General features: G+C 37.5%; 1 protein-coding gene across 5 annotated transcripts in view; it reads right to left on the minus strand.

Annotated features, from left to right (window-relative positions):
• Positions 1–21,757, minus strand: part of hdac4 (histone deacetylase 4) — a 125,668-nt gene that overhangs the window by 33,906 nt on the left and 70,005 nt on the right. For all 5 annotated transcript variants that reach the window (XM_032566760.1, XM_032566761.1, XM_032566762.1 and 2 more), the window contains 8 exons: positions 14,137–14,265; positions 11,686–11,792; positions 10,817–10,936; positions 10,311–10,524; positions 9,287–9,507; positions 4,160–4,441; positions 1,341–1,527; positions 858–991 (listed from right to left, as the gene is read on the minus strand). In XM_032566760.1, coding sequence (XP_032422651.1) covers positions 858–991; positions 1,341–1,527; positions 4,160–4,441; positions 9,287–9,507; positions 10,311–10,524; positions 10,817–10,936; positions 11,686–11,792; positions 14,137–14,265 — 1,394 coding nt within the window. The remainder of the gene's footprint in view (positions 1–857; positions 992–1,340; positions 1,528–4,159; positions 4,442–9,286; positions 9,508–10,310; positions 10,525–10,816; positions 10,937–11,685; positions 11,793–14,136; positions 14,266–21,757) is intronic.

Genomic DNA, 21,757 nt, shown 5'->3' on the forward strand with positions numbered 1-21,757 from the left:
CTCAGAGTGATATGATTATAACCTTAACTTCAAAGTGTTTACGTTGAGGTAGTCTGATTAAAGACAAATGTCAGATAACCAGATTAGCACTGCCCTCTACTGGCAAAAAGCCACAACAGCAAAGAAAAATCAGAGGCACAAGAAATAATTTTGGCCTTTAGCTTTAATTTTTATGTCGGTTTGATAATTAACATGACTTTTAAAAACAAAAAGAAAAAACATTGTGAATGTGATGAATTTTGTTCAGGGTTACAAATTAATTTTTACACAGTTCTATTCAGATACTGTGCGAAACAAAAAGCATCTTTATCTTCTTATGTTAAAACAAATAACCTAAAGATTGATTAATATACTTATGGTAAAATACATACATATGTTAAGTTGTAAAATAACAAAAAACTGGCTAATTAAGAATATAAGTTTTAAGTAATTAAACTCAATAATTTGAAAGAGGATTAATTGGACCCACTTCTTCTAACTGAATCAGTTTTTAATCGTTCTGAAAACTAATTTTAATCCAGATTTGAACACAGAAATGCCAAAATTGATCAAACTGAAAAATGGCTGAACATCGTTTTGTTCCCAGGCTAAAATAAGATTCCAATTTTTTAATAAATAAATTAATAGCAATTTTTAAGATTTATTTCATTCATTCAGTTTTTTTCATCATAATTTGATCATTTTGACCATTTTGGATTTGAACCACCAATTTAAACCAAAACATCGATTTTGATATCAATTCAGATGGAAAGCAAATTAGAAAACATCAAAGCTATAGCTTTTTTAGGATATTTTAACATTTCTTTGCTTATGTAATAACATATTGGTCATTTTGCTGTACGTAAGTGTGGCCTCACCTCACACTGAGCCCTCAGGCCGGTTTCCTGCAGCCGGGACCAGATACTCTGAATACGGCCGGCATGCTCGGGATGAATAGTGGCATTGCCGCAGATACACTGATGTTTCTGCATCAAGGAGTCATACACTAGACCTGGAAGACAGATCAAAACCGTAAAATACTCTCCATTAATGACATCAATGAAGTAATGCTTATCAGAAGACACATAAAAATATTATAAAATATATTTTTCTGAGGATTGCATGATCTGACAACGGCATGAATTTGCCGGCATGAATTTTCTTTAATTTTTCCACAAAGGTGGTTGTTGATAAGTATCACTTGGCTGTTATTCTCAGTCATATTTTGTGGAAGCAGAAAATATGTACTAATTACACTGAAATCTTTTGTGTTTTTGTACACTTGAAGGTAAACACATTATTTTTAATTTGTGTTGCTACAATTACACCTCCTCTGGGTGTAACTGTGTGTCCCTACTGACCTGTGGTGAATCGGTGCTTCACTGGAGGCTCCGAGACGACAATGGGGAAGGAAGCGGAGGCTGGGGATGACTGCGTCCGGGACAGAGGGCGGTGAGCAGCAAGGCTGACCGGTAACCCGGCCGCTTCCATGGAGGCTCGGTAGCTCCGCAGCTGGTGGATCCGCTGCTGCTCCAACAGCATCGCCTGCTGCTCTCACACACAAACACACTCTGTTAAGCCTCTGAACAACAGCTGGACTGCAATACTTTTCTGATACCAGAAGATGGCACCAAATACTTCCACTTCCTAAATGTAATATTGCACAGAAAACGTGGATTTCATTTTTTATTTTTTATATTTTTTTCACAAAATAAGTTTTTGGCTTCGCATACAAGCAAAATCTATGCCCATTTTCACTGAGAGTGTGAATGCATGCCAAAGAAATTGCATTAAGTTACCATCGATCAAACAGTCAACATTTCTTCTGACATTATTTGACAGCTTTGGATCAAAGTGTTTAAAAAGTATCGAGATTCACCTCATGTAAACATTTTAGTTCCCATTTTTTGTTCTTACTGAGCCTAAGTGCTGCATCGCACTGATGGGTGTGTCTGCCTGCACTACTCTACGGGCGCCATGGTGACAGTGAGAGGAGTGCCTGATTGAATTTGGCTGAGCAGAAACAGGGATGGGCTGGACCGATGAGGACGCCCTGTCGTGATTGCCTGGGAACGTGGTCACAAATAGACCGAGTAATACGGAGATTAGCAGCGTGCGTTGGAGAGATCCGAGAACAAATAATGCTGAGCGGGAAACCTTAATGGTTGAGTAAAAAAGTATTTTGTGTGGGTGGCGAGTCTTTATACTCCAAACTTGCTTAAGTCTGAGACCAACCTAAGAGGAGTGTGGGGTAATTTTACTATTTTAGTTTCCCGGCATGCATAATTAGTTGTTTCTGTGCACTTAAACAGAATTAATGTTGCTAAAAGTATGGTAAATGCAATAAAAAATCTCAGCAGATGGAATGTGCCTTGCTAATATCGGTGAGATTTTCCATAATAAAATAAGCCACCATGTTCACGAGCTCTAAAGAATGTTCACACCATCGCTTGTTTGGGTGATAAGAATGCTACAATTAAAAGTTGGTGGAAGAATTAAAGAGGAACTCTGGAGCTCAACAGATGCAGCTTTTTTTTTTTAGTAATTCTTGAAATACAGGAGAAAAACCTAAATAAATGTGTCTTATAGCTGCAATAGCTCCTCCATGGCCTTTACGAGGACAAGGTGGAGGAAGATTGTTTATTTATATGCAAAGAAGAAATTTTTCACATGCCTGGCAGATTTAGAGTTGCTTTTTTTTATTAAACCAAGAAGTTTGTCAAAAAAAAAAGCTATGTAAAAAGTATAAATATGAAAAACAGGTTTGGTTTTCAGTAAAAATTTCATAACAATATAAATATTACTTATTAAGGATTTAGTTTAAAACATCCTTGGACTTAACTTATTTTACACCACAATCTTTTTTTAGTTAATAGTTTTCATGTAATCACTATATTTACTTTTATTTTTATAGTAACTTTCAGCTATTTAGTTATTAATCTCAAATGTTAGCTAATACTTATATTTACATATTCTTATTTATTACTATGTTGCCGTTATTTATAACCAACTTAATATGTTTATGTTTCATGCATTTGACTAATTCTGTGAAATGTATCATACCTGTAATGTTTTGTTTTTAGAAATATTTGGGATTAAGGTCATTTTAGCATAATGTCTGCAGGTGTAGTTTGAGATCACACACTTGAGCACACAGTGTGTTCATCTGAGGTCTTTGTGGGTGTGTTTTTGTGAGTGATCAGTCGTAGTGACGGTGGGAATGGTATGTTTTTATTCTTGTATTTTCCGGCTTACTGTAATGCACCTTGGGTTTTATTTATTTGTTCAAGTAGTGCTTTCGAAATAAAGATGGGTTTATTTTTCCAGCATGCTATTTTTAGTGTTTTGAAAGAAGTTTGAAGTTATGAAACTCTTCTGAAATCAATCATCCTACAGTATGTCATGTACTCCACTCTTCGATAAGGTGGTGCAACATACAATAGCTTTGAAATATGTATGGAAACTGTTGTCAACCACCTGTTTGTTATTCAGCATTGGTGTTTTTTTTATGTGGAACATAACCAAATTATTTTCAAAAAGTTTGATCTATTCACTTTTTTTTCACCATAAAGTGAAAAGATACTTGAAAGAAAATGCGGCTTGGGAAGCTGAAATACTGAGTAATGCTACCTGACGCGCTACTGGATGGAGTTTGCAAAGCAGCCAATGAACAAACGTTATTGATTTTTCTTGGTGCTGATTGTCTGAAACCCCAAAAGCAGACATATGGCAGAACGGAGAAATAAGCTTCTGCGGCAGTGTTAAGATGGTTTCCACTTTGTGCATTAATGCATTTTAGTAGGCAGTTATAAGTTACAAGATTTTAGAGGAGGTCTTAAACCACTGTGAACCAGGGGCTCACTGAACTCAACTACACTGGTAGTCATAGAACATCTAGCTCTTTTGAAATACTGTAGATCTTCCTTAGAACTGTTTGTCACTTTTTGTGGCCCTGAGGGATCCAGCCAAATGAACCAACTATTGAATCAAACTCTGAATCTAAGAACAAAACCAACTATTCCTAATCATATCTAAGTCATCCCTTTTGCAACTAAAATCAACCATATGCTTCGTATAAGGAGACACTGACTACTTTAAACTATGATCGCTTTCAAATAAATTCAGACAGAAACATTTTAAATGATTTTTGATGTTCTGTCTTCTTAGTTTTCCATCTTACTTGTTTGAACACGAAGTCCTGCTCAGCCTGTCTCTCTCTCTGGTCCCGTTGTTCCCTCTCTTCTTGCTCTTGGAGGTCTGGTGGTTCCTGCTTGATGACCAGACCCCGTATCAACCCCGTTTCTGGCCCAGACGAAGTGGATGATGACGACGAGGATGAGGTCAGTCCCTGGTGCTCCCTGAGTTCCTCTTCTGTCTCCTCTGGGTGACTCTGATGCTGCCTACCTGGCACAGAGGCTCCAGAGCTGGCAGCTGACACCTGATCGCCAGGCTTAGACATGATCTGGAGAACGAGGAGACGAGAGCGATGAAGTTTGGATCTTAGAGGGGCAGTGTTATATGTGTTTTCCAACCACATAGCGCCTTTAATGGCACAATCAAGTAACTATGTTACACTTTGAAATTGAGTCTCTGTCTCCTTAAGAAACTCTTGTCCTTTCTGAAACTCCATCTTCAGGAAGTGATCACAACATGGCTCCTCTATTAAGCCTTTAACAATGTTTTTACCACCATTACACTGAGAAGCTGCTTGTATAATAAGCTCAGCAGATGTGCAGTTCCACCAGATGTTTGATAATTGATGCTGGCTAGTCTGAAAGACCTGAGTGGGAGAGTCACGGGAAAGGGGTGCTCTGTGAGGTTTGCAAACTGTATTGGAGGAATTTCATCTTTGAAGGCAGCGCTCGGGCCTCCAGGCATTTTGCACAGCTGAATGGTTGCCACAGGAGATCAAAGGATTGCAAAAAAGAATCAAAACAGCACTACAGGTACATTATAACATGATGTAAAGCTAAAAAAAAGTCGCTTTGACATAATACTGCCCTTCTAAAGCCACCTGAACTAAACCTACATCTGGACAGAAAAAAATCCCACCAAAGTCTGACGGGCTACATTAGAAAATTTTGTTGTTATAAAAACCTTTAAAAAGTGGATTTCTGAAATAAAACTGCATGAAGAAAATATATTCAACAACTTTGTGTCCAAAAGCAATCTTTCATTCCAAAAATAACTGATCGATGAGGCTAAGCTCAAAAACAACGCAAGAGACCTTGAGTTTAAATAAACATAAAACTAACATTAACCAGACAGAGATAAACCTGATCTGTACTCTGAACCCCAGACCCAGAAATATACTTCCGTTATACCCCCAGATTCATGGACACAGGTTCGATAGCCAGCCTGCTTGTGAACCTCTCTGTGTGCTTCACCCTTTTACTACAAGAGGCCACTAGAGGGCATACTAGAGTCAGAACATGGAGAACTCCCAGAAGGTAAAGTTGGGAAAACTAGAACAGGGTGTAGCTTATGCAGCAGATTCAAGAATTTTAGCAGTTACATACTTCACTCTGTTCATATGAAACATTTGACGACATGATCAACACATCCTCCAAAAAGACATAATATGCAAGGAAAAACTCCTAAGAAGTAATTAAAGGCAAATGCGTTTTAGGTCCACATCAACTGTTTATTCTGAACCCTGTGACAGAATCCTTCTGCCTGCTTGTAATTTCATTTTTAAGGTCACCTTGTTTGAACCCAGAAAAACTGAGCTAAGGGGCACGAGGGAGAGACGCAGGGAGACCACAGGAACTGCGGAGGGGTGACTCTTGTAATCTTGTTGTGGCAGCTGTCCCCGTCGCTGTCGTCAGAGAACTCAACCTTGATGTGCAGGTCATGATTGGACTGGACCAGTTTGTGTGCAGGGATCACACACACATCCACGCAAACACCCACACACACACACACACACACTTGGCTGGCATGCTGCCCAGGGAACAGTCTATTGACGTCAGAAAACAGGCTCTTGCCTCATCCCAGTCCCTCTTCTCCAAACAAACTCAAAACACTCAACTAGTCCTGCTGCACTGATTCTCAATCTTCTTTTCTTTCATGTTCTGCTCTCTTTCCCTCTTTCTACTCCAGTTTTTTTTTTCTATTGGACAAAAAATAATTGCTGGGGTATGAAGCATAAAGGGGGCAGGCGTTAAATAAGCCTGTTAAGTAAGCTGGAAGATGAGGACAGCATGCAGCGGAAAGAGGAGGTGATTTTATACACAAACACTTGACACTTGTTGACTCAATGTATCCATTTCCTTAACAGGCCTGTACTTGCACATCAATATCACTTGAATATATCAGGGTATTGCTTTAGCCCTTTCATGTAATTAAGAGTGGCAAGCAAGTGCGTGTTGGAGTTTTTCCAGGATTGATTGCTTCAGTCCCCCAACTCACTCCCTCTAACTCCCACACCCTTTTTTATTGCTGGCTTGACTAAAATGTGGCCCAGCCAGCAAAGAGGTTGCACATAAGGTTTGCTTTAAGTTCTGTGAAATACAATGAAAGTAGGAGTAACATGCTAACATGAAACAGTTTGTAATGCCAGTGCAAAGAAAATCCAGCAGCAACCACACGGTTGAAATTAATTTGAGTAATTTAAAGTTAAGATGGCCCTAATTTAAATTTAAGATGGCCCAAATTTGATTCAAAGTAGCTGCATATGAATTCAACCTGTTTGTAAAAACAGGTTGAATTCACATTCTTAGTACTCTGGTTCTAAATGAACAAACAAAATTTTACTAGCAAGAAAGTATTCAGCCATAGTTAGCTTAAATAATTAAGTTGGAAATAAAAGTTCTCCAATTAATAATTTCCATCATCAGGATTGGCAGGATTTATTTTTTTGCAAACGTAAAAAATACAGAAAAAGTGTCAATCAAGAGAATAATGTTTGCATCTGATCTAAAGTTTCTTGTTTATTATCTAATGTCATTACTCTGACCAAACCTAAAGTAAGCGACACTGTGTGTAGAACTTTAATATATAATTTATCCCCAGAAGTAAAGTGTTCTCAATTTGAAATTTCATAATTATCTCCAAAATAGCATTTGAGAATAAGGGATAAATTCAAAAAATATGATACAGAAAGTACCATGTTTGACTTCTGTGTTGGCTGAAAGTAACACACAATATTTGAAAACATAATCCAAGGTTAACAGTAAATTATCAAAATAATGCGATTTTTACGGCTCTGATAATTCCAGTTCTTATAACAAATATTCTAGTATGAACATTGAATTGTTTATTACCAAAAAATTGAGTCAGTGAGATGTTCATACCAGAATAATTAATAAGATTATTATTATTATTATTATTATTATTATTATTTTTACTCATATACTAAATTATGCAATGGAACATTTGGTTTTAATGTGATATTATTATACGTGTGATATTATTATATATGATTTTTTAAAAACTATTATTACTATCTTCTTACAGAGCTATAATATGACATTCTACTGTCATGTTTAATGAGAGAAACATGAAAAACCCAAATAAAAATAAAGTCGGTTGTTGTTTAAACATGTTTCACAATATAACTTTAAACTTTGTGCAGTTATACCATGATCTGAAACATTAACAGAAAATAACTTTGAATCATATATTCTTTGACTGATTTATATTTTGCCCATTCTGTTGAGCTAGAGTGTTTTTTTTTTGTTCACAAACAAACAGCTTCCTTTTATGCATAACATGAACTTTTGATGTGTGTGAATTATATCACAGTAGTAATTATGTACAAAAGAACCAAAACATAAACCCTTGTTGCATCCAGAACAAAGGCATACGCGTTCACTCCAAACAGATGGAAAGTAAACATGGCATGATCTACTCTGGACTAAATTATGTGCAGATATTTGAGGTTGGTATCCAAATGAATGCTTGCCATAAAAATCTAATTAACACTCATCTGCGTCAAACCGTCACACAGAATAAAGGAAGGGATTCCACTTCACACATGGACAGTAAAATTTAAGTATGCACTCAAAAAAAGCTACGATTAGAGGTCGCGGTTTATGGATTTTGCAAACCTCTCTCCATGAAAAACATTTTCAACAATTTCAAAGTAATCAACGTAAAAAGCTGCCATGCAGATGACCTTCAGTAAGGCAAAAGTTAGATTATTGTTTTAGAATAACTCCAACTGGCACTACATTATGAGAACACACAAGCCTTAGCCTAAATACAGCGCCTTGCAAAAGTATTCACACTCCTTGAACTTTTCTGCATTTTGTCTTTTACAATTACTTTGTATTTTACAGGGATTTTATGAGATAGACACACACAAAACAGTTCACAAATGTGAAGAGAGAATATTCACATTCTCCACAGTAATAAAAATTGTTAAAAAATTTTGAAATTCACTCCTGTTTACTCTGGTGTCCCTAAATAAAACCAGAAGAGGCCTAATTAGTACACAGAAGTCTCCATAGGACAAAATTAACAAAGAGCATCATGAAGACCAAGGAACAGAGGAAGTAAGTTTTAGAGAAGTTTAAAGAAGAATTAAATCAGACACTGAAGTTTGATTTCTGCAAGTAAGAAAATAAACTGCCTGGGAAACAACATGAGCAACTTCTAATCCAGCGTAAAAACAACCTTAAATTGCACTTGAGCTTCACTTAATTAACCTTGAGTGTGGAAGCGCAGGGAGCAACGTGCAGCCAGAGAACACAAAGCGATGGACCGTATTCCTTGAGGAACTTCAGACACACACACACACAAACGCATCTGCACCACAAACAAGCATCTCCTCCCGTCACGCCGCATCTCTCTCAGATCGCACAAACACAGACTTCCACAGCGATGCGGTGAGTCACACTTCCTGTTTGACCCTAAATGGTAGCGGCTTCCCTCCACTCCGCACGCCTGGTTGCCACGGCGACGGTAGGAAGCAGGGACACGGGCACACAGAAAATAAAAAACAAGACTAAAGACTTGCTGATTGATGACTGATTCATCCGGCTTGCGAACGGCAGACGAGATTCAAGCACATTAACTGAATCATTTGCAGGTGATTCAAATGCACTTGTACATGAAGTACTGAGCAAAAGTCTCCAGTCGATTCTATTCAAATGCTGCTTCAGAGGAGACAGAGTTTTTCATTTCATTCAGGTTTCTTTTTCCTCATACAGTCTGGAAAACTAGTTTGAAAACACAGATATTAGATATTATCTGTGGTTCGAGATATTTCCTATTTGCACCACTATAACTTGCTGCCGTTTCGGTCTGAAACAGGTGCGTGAATGCTTTTTTGACGAAGTGCACATTGGACATGGTGAGATACCTTATTGATGATGTGCTGCTGTTGGTGCTGCTGTTGGAACAGTTGCTTGTGCTTTTCCAGGAATTGCTGATGCTGCTGCTGGACCACCAGCTGCTGCAGGGCTTGGGCCTGTCCGCACGGCTGCTGAGGCAGAGGGGCCGACTGGGTCCTTCCCAGGGGACGGTGGCCCCGTACCAGTTTGGAGACGGTGGGAGACGGGAGAGGCAGGCCACCCAGACCGACTGTGGAAAAACAACGAAATGATCTTATTGCTGAGCTGCGTTGAATTTTTTTTTTGCAAGCTTACAGACTAAGGCTCGTAAAACAGGCAACCTATTAACTTTCCTCCGAGGCAACATCCAAACATACTGGAATTTAATCTGTAAAAGTGCTTGTTAATATTTTTAAATATCATCATCAAAACTTAGTAAATAAATTAAAAAACTTAACATTTTATAAGTAAGTTAACTTCTCCCAAATTCATAAATTGTAAGTGTTTCTTTATAACAGTTTTGATGCTTTTGGCTTAAAACCTAAAAATTTGTTTCACCCAAAATAAGAACAGAACAAAAGATTAATAAACCAATGAGAAGGATAAGTCACAAAAGTTCATTAGTAAAGAAGCTGGCTGTTTTCCAGATCAATGGAAAGTTAAGTGGATGGACAAAAAAGCATATAATCAACTACCTTGAGAGAAATTTGAAGCAAGTCTGTTTCAAAAACTCTGCTGGCAAAATTTGAGAATCTATGGAGTATTATCAAGAAGAAAATCCAACAGAACCAATAAAGTAAAATAAACTTCCTTAAAACTTCAGCAGCCTTTCAGTTTTTAACTGTCCTGATATAGCAATTATTTTCCCTGAGAAACTGAATTTTACATTTTTACAACAATAAACATCCAAAATATGTGACTTTTCAATGATTGTTCCAATTCTTTGAAATCATATTTATAGAAAGGAAATAATCAGAAACATACTAATGAGGAAAAAAGCTGAGATTTTAAGATGAAAATAAGGTTTATAAAAATGTTGTGGTGGCTGCTGACCCATTGAGCTGTGGCTCTGCTCCATTAGCACCATGTGTTGAAGGAGGGGGTTGTGACCAGCTGCGCCCCCTCCAGGCCCGTCCCTGTCCAACGCCGACGAGGCCAAGTAGGACGGCAGGTGGGAGGTGGGCAGAAAAGCCGAGGCCAACGGAATGCCCGGCTGTAACGCTGGCAGCGCCAGATGAGTCTCGCCATCTTGGTGTCCCGATACCACCTACAAAAGAGACGGAGACGGAAAGGCATGAGAAGACGGAGAAGAAAAGAGGGAGGCAGACAGTCGGAGTGGGAGAACGGTCAAAAAGTGACATGTGGGCAGAGAGATGGCGAGAGATGGTAATGCCAAAAATCTGATATACTGTACACCCACTTGCCAAAAATACAACTCAGCAACTGTTTCAGCAACCGTTAATTCTGTAACAAACTAAATCAGTTTCCTGTGTTTTTAAATGTATTCCTTAAAGTAACAATCAGGACAGTGTGGGTCATTACTGCTGGTTAGTACTCACAGAGTTTGCAGGGCCAGAGGCAGGCAGTCCTAAAGTGATGTTGGGCAGAGAAGGTGAGGTGTACAGAGACAACTGGCTGAGTGAGCCGTCCCTGGTAGCCAGCCTCTGAATCAGAGAGGCCTGAGCACACACACACCAAAACAATCTGTTAACAGAAACCTTTTCACAGATATTTACACTGACTTTTGTTTTCTAGAGTTCTGAAACATGAAACCAAAACCGGAGGTTGCTTCTTTCCTCTAACAGACAAGTTTTTTTCTTCCAGAGACATGAAGAAAAGCATTTCTACAGAGTTCAGAAATGATGCTGGTTATTTGCCAGTCAAATATCAAAAATTCTGAATTGTTTTATTTTTGTCATGTTCACTAAATGCAGTGAAAGTGAAAACTCCCACTTCCCGCTTGTCAATAAACAGCAATTTCTGTGAAGCAATTTGTTTCAGTAAAAATCAAATAAAGGTCATAGACCTAGTGTTTCGATGTGTGAATGGGCAAATTGAATCACTTCTTTATTTTCTATTTAAAACTGATACCAGAATCGATGGCAATGCTGAAAAGAAAATGTGAAAACACCTAGCAGGAGATGTTGAGACTGAAAGTTCATTCAAAAACTGTCGTTAAAAGGGAAAATTATTATAAAGATAATTACTAAGGCAAACAAAAGAGGATTTAAAAAATATATTATAAAACTTGATGAACAAATAAATGGCTTTGTAAAAAAAAAAAAAAAAATCTAATCTTATCATAACCCAAGGTAATAATGACTCTGTGGTCACTATGACGATAGTCTGTGCGTTGCATAAGCCGGGAAGACGAATGTGTATCTGCAGTCAGAGGGATGCAGCACACGTGTGCAGCCATGCTGTTTACCTCTCCTGGGCTGGTAGAGATTGGGATGCCGTTTTCACTGGGGATGTTACTGGAGCTGTTGTTGGGGGAACTGGGGCCGGAGCCTGGCGCACTGTTGCATGCAGAGTCTGTAATACACACAGCACAGAAACAGATAACAGAAATGGTTTAATATGCTGACAGCTAACTGTTCTCTACCAGGAAATTATATGACTTTTAGAAGCTAAAGCCAAATAAAATAATTCATTGTATGGTTTTTTTTTTGTTTTTTTTTACAAGAAGATTCAATTTAATACGATATGTCACTGGATATCATGCTGATAGTGCGAATCTAATTACAGAGTTTCCCTGTGGACTATCTGCAGAGATTGTTCAGCTTTAATAATGTTATCACTGTTTAGTGATTTTCCTCATCACGTCATCATCTTAAAGCAATAAATAAAGATAATAAACTTTATAATGACTACAGTGACATCACCTACATACAGCATCAACTTATTTTGGTATCTTAACATATGCAGGTATGTTTAGCAATTGGTTACCATGAGAAAAACTGGCATTCATGGTGACATCTACGGCTAGGATTCAGACTTTTTAACAAGCCATGTGGCAGCCAACATTTTAAAAAACATCTCACAGAATTGTGTTTTGTTCAACAAGCAAAGTGTTTTTCACTCTTTATAGAGATATTCAAAGACAAAGTGAGACAGTACTGGTAGCTGCAGCTCTCCATCATGTGTACTGCTGCAGTGTTCCCACACAGGAAGGAGCTGAAACACCAGCTCTTAAATTTTATGACTTTCAAGACAAAGTGCCTCTTTTATCAAGCATGAAATCTTTTGTTCTGCAAGTTTCTCCTGCAAAGATTTAAATGGAAGCAGCAGTGAAATATGAGCTTAATTATCATTAATTGATCTGTCTTAAATCACGAGTTGAGTTCATTGAAAACTGAGTGGGAATTTTATTTAGTTGTCGTCCTGTTGAGATTAAACAGCTTAAGGGAACATGTTTGTTCACGATCCTCATACAAACATGTTTTTAAAAACAAAAAAAAAAATTAAAGCCAGTTTGCGAACTTGCACTTAAGACTTGCATAAAAATGGATGCAACATTAATCGCAGTAGTAAAAAATTGACCTCTTTCTTTTTTTTACAAATCTGCAATGGCCAGAAATGAACAGTAAAGCTGGGTTTAAAGGCATTTTTAGCTTTATGTGGAAACAAATATATATTTTTCCTCCTTCAGATTGTATCTAAATCATTTTTTTAACCAAAACACATGTATAAATGAATAGAAGCACAGAAACACAAATATGCACTTTTTTGCTCGATGTACATATTCAAGTATATACATAAAATGAAAAATTATGTTGGAAAGTCTAAAAAACCTTCTTTGCTACAGCATGGTGATGTGTGGGTTGTGATTTTTTTTTTTTTCCTCAACTAGCATTAAAAACCATATTTTTTTTCATTTTGTTCACTTGTTTGTTTCTTGGAAATGAGCCAAAACTTTGTGTTGCCTGTTTTGGTAGAAACATGAGGACGTGTGAGAATACATAAAACCTAACAGTATTTGTCATGTCAACTCCTGAAACCAAAGCAACACTGACATCCATTGAAATTACAACAGTTTTCTCTGCCCCTACCTACGAAATGCCCATCCCATCTCACATATTCTTAAGTTCCCTAAAGGATACAAAACATACCAACCCCGTTTATGATGTTCATTCAGGAAGCGAGTTTTTGTTGAGGCTCACAGACATACAAATGAACCCTGTCATGTGTCCTGTCAACAATATTACCGCTCTCTCAATTGCTCTTGCCTCTCTCCCCATAAATCCTCATGGTATAGTGAATTACTGCGTCTGTAATTCTCTTCCTCTCCATCTTAACCACAGGAAGCGATTATGTTGCCACGATTATCAGCAGGCCTATCTTCTCTTCACTATGGTATGCCCTCTTGCAGCTATTCAGCTATTTTTGTGTGACATTTTGTTCATTTTGAATCAAAACCAGAGCATTAACTTTTCAAAAAGTGTCAAAATCTTCTTCTAAGGTTATAAAGAATAAAAAGAAATGCAAAGTTGGGAGATGAGACCTGCAATTTAAGTGGGCTTTGAGATCCATCTAAATGTTAGCACTGTTTCAAATTAGAACATTAGTGCTGAAAGTTTTCTCAAAGTAACTCCAGAAGCTCATACGTGTTTCTATACTGAAACTGATTCATAAATGTTAATAGTTATAAAATATTACAAATACGTCTTTATGTGAAAGCTGTGCATGTTTGAAATAATGTTCAGTCAAGTCAACATGAAAGGAAAATGCTTTGTCAAAAAAAAAAAAGAAAACGAAAAATGTATTTATAGTGTTAAGAAGAAATTAATTTTTGTGAAAAATCCACAGAAATTTGAAGCACATTGGTTGTTTTTAGAGCAATACTTAAGTCTATTTCTTGTACTGTACTGTGTCTCACCAGCTCTGTCGAGTGACCTCTTCTTGGCAGTAGTGATTGGCCCGTCTTTCCTGCGGAGCAGAGGGCTGCTTCGACGCTCCGTCACTTTCTGCTTTAGCCATGAACGGCGCTTCAGGTTGGGCTCAGATGCTGATGGGACACAAATAAGAAAAAAACAGAGAAGTAACATCGTAGAAAAACTCAAAACTTCACTGTAGTTCAAACCTTCTACACTAACTGGAAGTAGTTATATTCTGTCTGACTTTACAAATGCCTCACTTTCTTTACAATGTTGCTTCAGTTCACTGAGGTTTGCAAGCACTTATTTCTGCAGAGGTTTTTTAACTGTCACCCCCAAACACTTACATGGTTCATGAGGTACACTGATATCAACTGCTTCATGGTCAAACTTATTTAATTTGGTATCCTCTGTCCAAAAGACATTGTTACAAAATTATTATTCTTTACTCAGTCTGAACTTGACAAACAAAAGTCATGCTGCCATGTTCTTTTAAGGTTGAAGAAAGCTGAGAGTTGAGATCATGAAAAATCAATTCATAAAGACCCCTAGGCTGGGATTCAAACCCAGGACCTTTTTTCCAACCAATTGTGTCACTGCGCAGACCTCAATGTACAAATATTGAAAGAAATGCAGCTTGGGAAACTGAAATATGTATGTCCAATGCTTTTTGACATGAAAGTGCCAATCCAGGAGCAGCATGTATGTCCCTTGAGACTGACTGGCTGTATCCCTCAAAAGCGTAGTTAAGACTGTGTACAATGGAAAGCTTCTACATTGATGCTAAAACGCTTAATGCATATTTGGTGTTTCAACTATTATAGGAGGCAGCTCAGGTGTCTTAGAAGGAGTTTTAAGTATTTATGGATTTTAGACATTTGGAGGCAATTGCGGTTCCTCAACCATGCAAATACTGAGGGGTGAAATGTTTTATGTCGAGTTTTAAGTCATCTCAAATCAGTCAAAATCAAATCATTAATATCTAAGTGTCTCAAGAAAATGTACACATATACAAATATGTTAGAAAAACATAAAGGCTGTCAAAAAGGAGTACGTAACAGTCTGAGATAGATTCATTTCCATCTCAGATTCTCATTCTGTGTTGTGAACACCTCACAAATGTGTTAAAAAAACTACAACCTCTCTGAACTTATTGGTCTGCTATTCAGATGTATTGTAGATTGCAGAGTTGCATAAATGGGATCTTGTTTGTTAGCAGCTATTGGTGCTAATGAGCTTGTCCCTATAGGCCATCGAGTATGAGCCGGCCAACAGATTCAGAAGCAGAGGTTAACCATCTTCATGTGACAGTGGGAGGCTCGGCAACAATAGAGGAAGCAGCCAACTGGCAGCTTTCTTGACCCGGTGCTTAATGATGCCACCTCCATGCTTTACTAATGAACACTGCTAGTTTCCAGACACTTCCAATTACACTGAAAAAAAGGTTTGTACAAATAAGGAATAGGGAGGCTGAGGTCCAGATTTCTCGGTTTAAAACTGCAGATGGTCGACCTTGTTGGAGATTCCTTGCGGCAGGCGCAAGATGCACACAGAGGGCAGAAGAGGTAAGCAAAGGGTAAACTCTGGGAGTCGTGTCATGGACAGGGCAAGGCCTTTTTGGGACAAACTTTGCTTTGGTGTCTCTGCCAGACAATGGCAAACACTAGCAGTTCCCTTCTCTCCTCCACGGGTTTCCCTCAGTCAGTTAAAGCTGGAGGGCTGACCCACGGCTGACCCAATGCTCGTCCCATGACCCTGTATGAAGCAGACTCTGCTACGTTCATTAGCCTCAGAGCAGGAGGTGGGACATTTTGGTACAACCAAGTGGAAGCAATTGATTCTTTGTTTACAGTAGTGATTTATTCAGCATTGCGAGATTTATTCTGGGTCATTAAAATCGAAGAGAAGCACCAAAGTTTTTATGTACTTCAAAGAAGTGCAAAGCTCTCATTATACCTTCACATAAGAGGGGATGAGAAAACCTATTGTGAACCTATCATGTCCAAGTGCTTTTACAAATACGCACTGAGTTTTAGGGGAACAATGCAGCTGAACTTGTGAAACTCAATTATTATTTAATAAAAGGGCTTCCTGATAAGTGGAGTGCACTCCTCTACCATCTTTGTTAACAGGGACGAGGTCAGTCCGGGTAAAATGCTATGCATTAGTAGCATCAGGTCCGACTGTGGGAGACCATGAAAAAATTATAGGTTCACACTGAAGATCACGTCAGATATTTTATTGCTGACAGAATCAGACAATGGAGATTATTACTAATTAGAAAAAATAAATATTTTTTTTTTTTTTTATTAGAAGCAAATAAAACCTACAGCATATGAAAATATATGTTTTACAATCGGCAGTATAAAGCAGGCACAACATGTACTGACTTTCTTTAAGATGTGTTTTGGCTGTTGTGCAACACAGATGTTCTCAATTATATGATCAACAACAGATGTTTTATAAAGTGGATTTCATAACTGTACTGGCATAATTTTGTATGCTTTCTCTCAGATCCTAAGTATCACATCATTAAAAAAAACATCTGCTTCTCATCAGGGTCTTAAATTAGATTAATAAAACTTTAGATAAATATCATTGTGTCAACGTTTATTTAAGTCAACATTAAAAGTCAGCATGTGAGAAAACAGTAGACTCTGAATTTATAAACCCCTACAACAAACTTTACGAGCTTGGAAGAAAGCATCGTCTGACCTGAAGTGGCGGCTTTGGATATGGAAAATATAGCTTGCTGCCCAGGTGACATTGATGATTGGAAAAAATTAAATACTTTCTGCCCATCTGACCCAAAGTCAGTCCTTCAAGAAGGTTGCAAAAATGTTTTTTTTTTTTTTTTTTATTGTTGCAGCCTAAAGTTACTGATTTTGCGGCACCTTTTTCAAATAGTGGTAGTCAAAGTAACAACTTTTATTAAACTTTATTTTTGCTATAAAATGGTCTTACAAAAAAGTTCAAATGGATGCACATAATCTTCCCAGAAAAGACAGGATTTTAACACAGTTAATATTTAAAGTGCAAATAAAATTCTCAAGTACTGTCTTGAAAATCATGTCCAGAGGATTTGTTTAAGTGCAGAAGAAGAATTATATGTTGGTCAGTCAAGTTAACATGAACTGTACACACAGTATAAACAAATCCTGCAGAGCATCTCAATATTACAGAGCCTGCCAGGTGACATGGAAAAAAAAGTAAAATTTGTTTCCACGACTTGTTGTAATTCCCACAAAAATAAGTAAGTTGTTCCCATGAGTTAAGTTGTTTCCACAAGTTTTTTTTTTTTTTGGAGTTGACTGGCTTTTTAATGACACTGAACTTTGTATCTAATCTGATCAGTTATTTGGCAGTAAACATGAAGGTTATTTTACTGGAGTTTTTTAAGGAGTCTTAACTACATTCTATCATCTCTAGTTCAGAATAACAAAAAACTGAAAATCTGAACTGAACCAGGAGTTCAGTTCAGTTCCCAAGAGCTACTTCCTGTTCACCATGAAATGAGCCAGATTTTTATAAAACATTTTTTATATTTCAAATAAAAATGTCTTTTTAATATATTCTTGCCTTGACCACCTTATATTAAGACCTATAAAATCTCCTTTTGTTCCCAATATATTCCGTGTGCAGCAGAAGGGAATTACCCTGAGCGGCATCCGTGCGAGAGCTGTTGCTGTCCAACTGCTGGAAGAGATTTTCCTCAACTTTTCAAAACACAGTTTTATCTTTATTGAAGTACGGTACTTAAAGGTGACATCATTTATTTATTAGGCTATTGTCCAATGCAATAATTCTTTTCTTTTGCAGCCTTTTTCTAGTGGATTCACATCTGTATTTTAGCTCATTGTCCTGCTGTGAATTGGAGCCGCCGTAGTGCAAAGGAAATTGTTTGAGAAGTCTTGTGGTTCATGCTGATGCAACTTTACAACTTTAAGTCTATGCTGTCACCTTCGTTTCAGAGAGAAGAGGCTTTTTGCTGACAACCACTCCAAAAAAGTTAGACTGCTTATCCAGTCAGACTTCTATGAACTTGAATTGTCTGACCTCCAGGTGAACTAGCTAAAACTTTATCCAGGAAAGATTTGCAACAGCTTAACATTTTCCCTTTTGGAATAATCTTTATCTCGCCTAACAGACTGACTCCAAATAGTTTGGAAATGGACTTTTAAACATTTCCAGACTGATGGGCAGCCATAAAAGCTGCTCAAACATTACTAAAATCCTGGTTGGCATTTTATTGACACACACTTTAGCGTGCCAGATCAGTAAAACTGCCAAAATGTTTGCTTTCGTTCAGGTGGCCACATTTGCAGATCAGTAATCAGCTGATCAAAAACAGCTGCATAGCAACATCTGGTAGTAACTTAATGTCTTGATAAGGAAAGGTCTTATGAAGAAAAGGTTTTTCTGCATTTTGTTCAACTTCAAGCATAAAAAACTTGTATATTAGTACCTGCTGTTTGAATATCTGTTTGCACATTTTAGGGCTGTAACTAATGAGTATTTTAGTAATTGGTTAAGCTATCAATTATTCTGACTATTAATCACATAAAAAACTGGCACATTCTACTAATTATTTTATTTAAGCGCCTTTTTTATATTAGGAATGCATGCAAATAAGCAAATAAATCAATTCCTTTTTAAAAGAAACAAAACAATATGTATGTAATACAATGCTTTGAATTGTATTTCAATAATTGCTTAATCACAATTAATCTGATTAATTGATTCAGTTACAACTAATATTAAAAAGTGAAATTTCTCATGATGATTTTTTTTAACTAAACAACTTAGAGTTATAAAAAGAAACATTTATGGGTTAAAAAAATGACGGAGTAGAAGGAGAAACGAAGTTATGAGCTGAAGCCAGGAGAACGATAGAAGGAGAGTGAAGGAGACAGACATGGCGGCGTGGGTTTGAAGGGCACTGGTCACTGTGGGGTGTTCACCTCAGGACAGAGTGACTTTGAAGGGTGTTAATGCCGACTGGGCAGAAGCACGACAGTTTGCACACGTGCAAACATGCTCGCTGCAGAGAGCCCAGACTGGTTTTACTGCTGATGCTGGCATTTCGCTGCAGATCCCCCTCTCTCTCCTCCACCTCTTCACCTCCTTCTATGCCCTCCTTTCTCTCACTTCCTCTAAATTCCCACTTCTCTCTTTTATTCTGGAATTAGTTCCTCTCGCCTTCATTGTTGAGCCTTTATGGGCACATTGTGAGCAACCGTTGGCAAGGGCGGGTGTTGCGCTTCATTACAGCAAAGGTCACTGTCCCACTTTGCAACTTTTATGACCCAGAATAAGTAGAATTTTTAAACTTTATGTCCTCTTCCTCTGTGGTCCTGTTGCTGGGACAAAGTAAGAAAAGCCTAGAAAGATCTAAACTTTGCATTTTTTTAATTGAATGCTCAAAAAGATTCTATCCTTACACTTTGATAAATCCATTAAGAGGAGATGACGTTAAGATTAAATGACTGTTTAAGTGTTACTGAATGTTTCAACAGGGAGTTGATGAGGAAACTGCTTTTGATAGAAAACATATTGATCAGCTGCTCATCTGTTTGACAGAAGGGAGCCCCGAGCTCCTTGGAGGCGTGATGGGGAAAGTCGTGCCTCTCTGCCAATAAATGGGAAGGAAGGAGATTTACTGTATGGAAATCAATAGGCTCATTTGTTCCAGCTCATCAGCAGAGCTTCCGAGAAACATCATACATGTGAGATACATTAGATAAGTGGATCAGAGGCGCAGAAGCTGGAAGAAATGCACGCGGTCTTATCTGGACATTGTGTTCAAAACATAGAAGTTAAAGAGTTTACTGTAAAACACGAGTTTCAGGATTAAACATTAGCAAAAGTAATCATCTGTCCCAAGAGGTGACTGGTTACAGCTAACAACCCCCCCTACTGGAGATGAGGTTAAAATCAAACTCTAATAATACAAATAATGTCTTATCATGTCCAAAATTAATTCAATCAACAGTGAAAACAGATGATTATTTACAGAACTTTACAAATGTATCTCTTAAACTTGTTTAGATTTATCTCAACCATGAACTTATGTTATTAATCTGGATTTTATGTGATGAACATAGTGCTTAATTGGGAAATGAAAAGAAAATGACCAACAGCTTTTTTTAAAAAAAACTTTACAATTAAAAATGGGAAAAGTGTGCCATGCATTTATTGGGTCAATATGTAGTGGAACCACATTTTGACGCAGACAGAGATTTCACTACCAGCTTTGCGTATTTAGACACAGACATTGTTGCCCATTCTTCTTTGAAGTACATCTTAAGCTCAGTCAGACCAGATAGAGCTTTTCAATCTTAGACAGATTCTCCAGTGGATTTAGATTTGGGTTTAGACATATGAATTTGTCTTCATCTAAACTTCTATTTTTGCTCTGTCTTTATCTTTAGGGTCAAGTCTCAAACATTTTATCGTTTTTAACAGGTTTTCTTCCAGGATTGTCTTGTATCAATCCTGGACACAAGACAAATAGATGATAAATAGATGATAAACATCATCTGTTTAAAAGTTGCAGAAGACGGTACCTCAAATCCACAGCTTGAGGTACCGTCTCCTGTGGTCTGTCACATAAAGTCTCAATAAAATTCAAGTTCAGGCCTGTTTTGTCTACCACTAAACTATTATTCTGTTATTGTGACACCGTTAAGTCACTGACATTAGTCACTCGGCATTGTTGAGACATCTGCAGGACAGTGAAGAAAGATAGCCACAGTTCACATGTAGTTTTTTTGTTTATACTCCACAGGACAGAACAACACTTCCTGGATTTTGCGCTGAATCAAAGGTTCTCATTATTTTCCCATGTGTTTCTTTGTGTTACTACAGCCTTAAGGGGAATTTGCAACAGTACACCATGAAGTTCACACCCACAGCTGGCAACAGATTTAGGTTGCAGGGTTAAGACTTCCCCAAATCTAGCATTTGCAAGCACTTTAAGATTTTTTTTTCAGCACTTCACTGTTGTAATAAATAACACGTTGCTTCTTTTATGGAGCAAACAGCTAAAAATAATGGTTTCACATCCTCACTTCACAAAATTAGATCTTAATTTGGTATAAAGTGCCAAAACACAATAAATGCTATTTAGAGCTGCTATTTAGACCTGATTCCAGGGTTTAAAATCTTCCTCAAGATTTTATTTGGAATTAAACTTTAATTTCATATAAAGTTTATTTGAAATTAAGTTTAAATAAACTTTAATTTGAACTTTCAGCATGAAAAGCTGCATGTGGTTCCACTTTGAGACAAATTAATGCAGTGAATGCATCACATACCAAGTGTTTTTTTTTTATATTCATAGTCAAATCTTTCAGCAAAACAAAGTTCAATAAGTGTGACTCTCAACCACCCAGTCACAGAAAGAAGCAATTTGGAGTTTGGCCACTAAGTTGGATTTCACTGTATTTGTTCAAAGCCACAAAAACATAAGGAGGGTGTGTAAACTGAACTCCAAACCTTGTTATTAGAAGACAACTTGTTCTTTCCCCTGAGGCACAGCCATCCATGTAAAGCTTTACATGTGTGAATCAGCTTGGGTCCAGTCAGTCACTCATAAACAAAGATACTGACACCTACAGACTG

The sequence above is a fragment of the Xiphophorus hellerii genome, chromosome 7 (assembly GCF_003331165.1).
Source record: "Xiphophorus hellerii strain 12219 chromosome 7, Xiphophorus_hellerii-4.1, whole genome shotgun sequence".
NCBI classification, from domain to species: domain Eukaryota; kingdom Metazoa; phylum Chordata; class Actinopteri; order Cyprinodontiformes; family Poeciliidae; genus Xiphophorus; species Xiphophorus hellerii.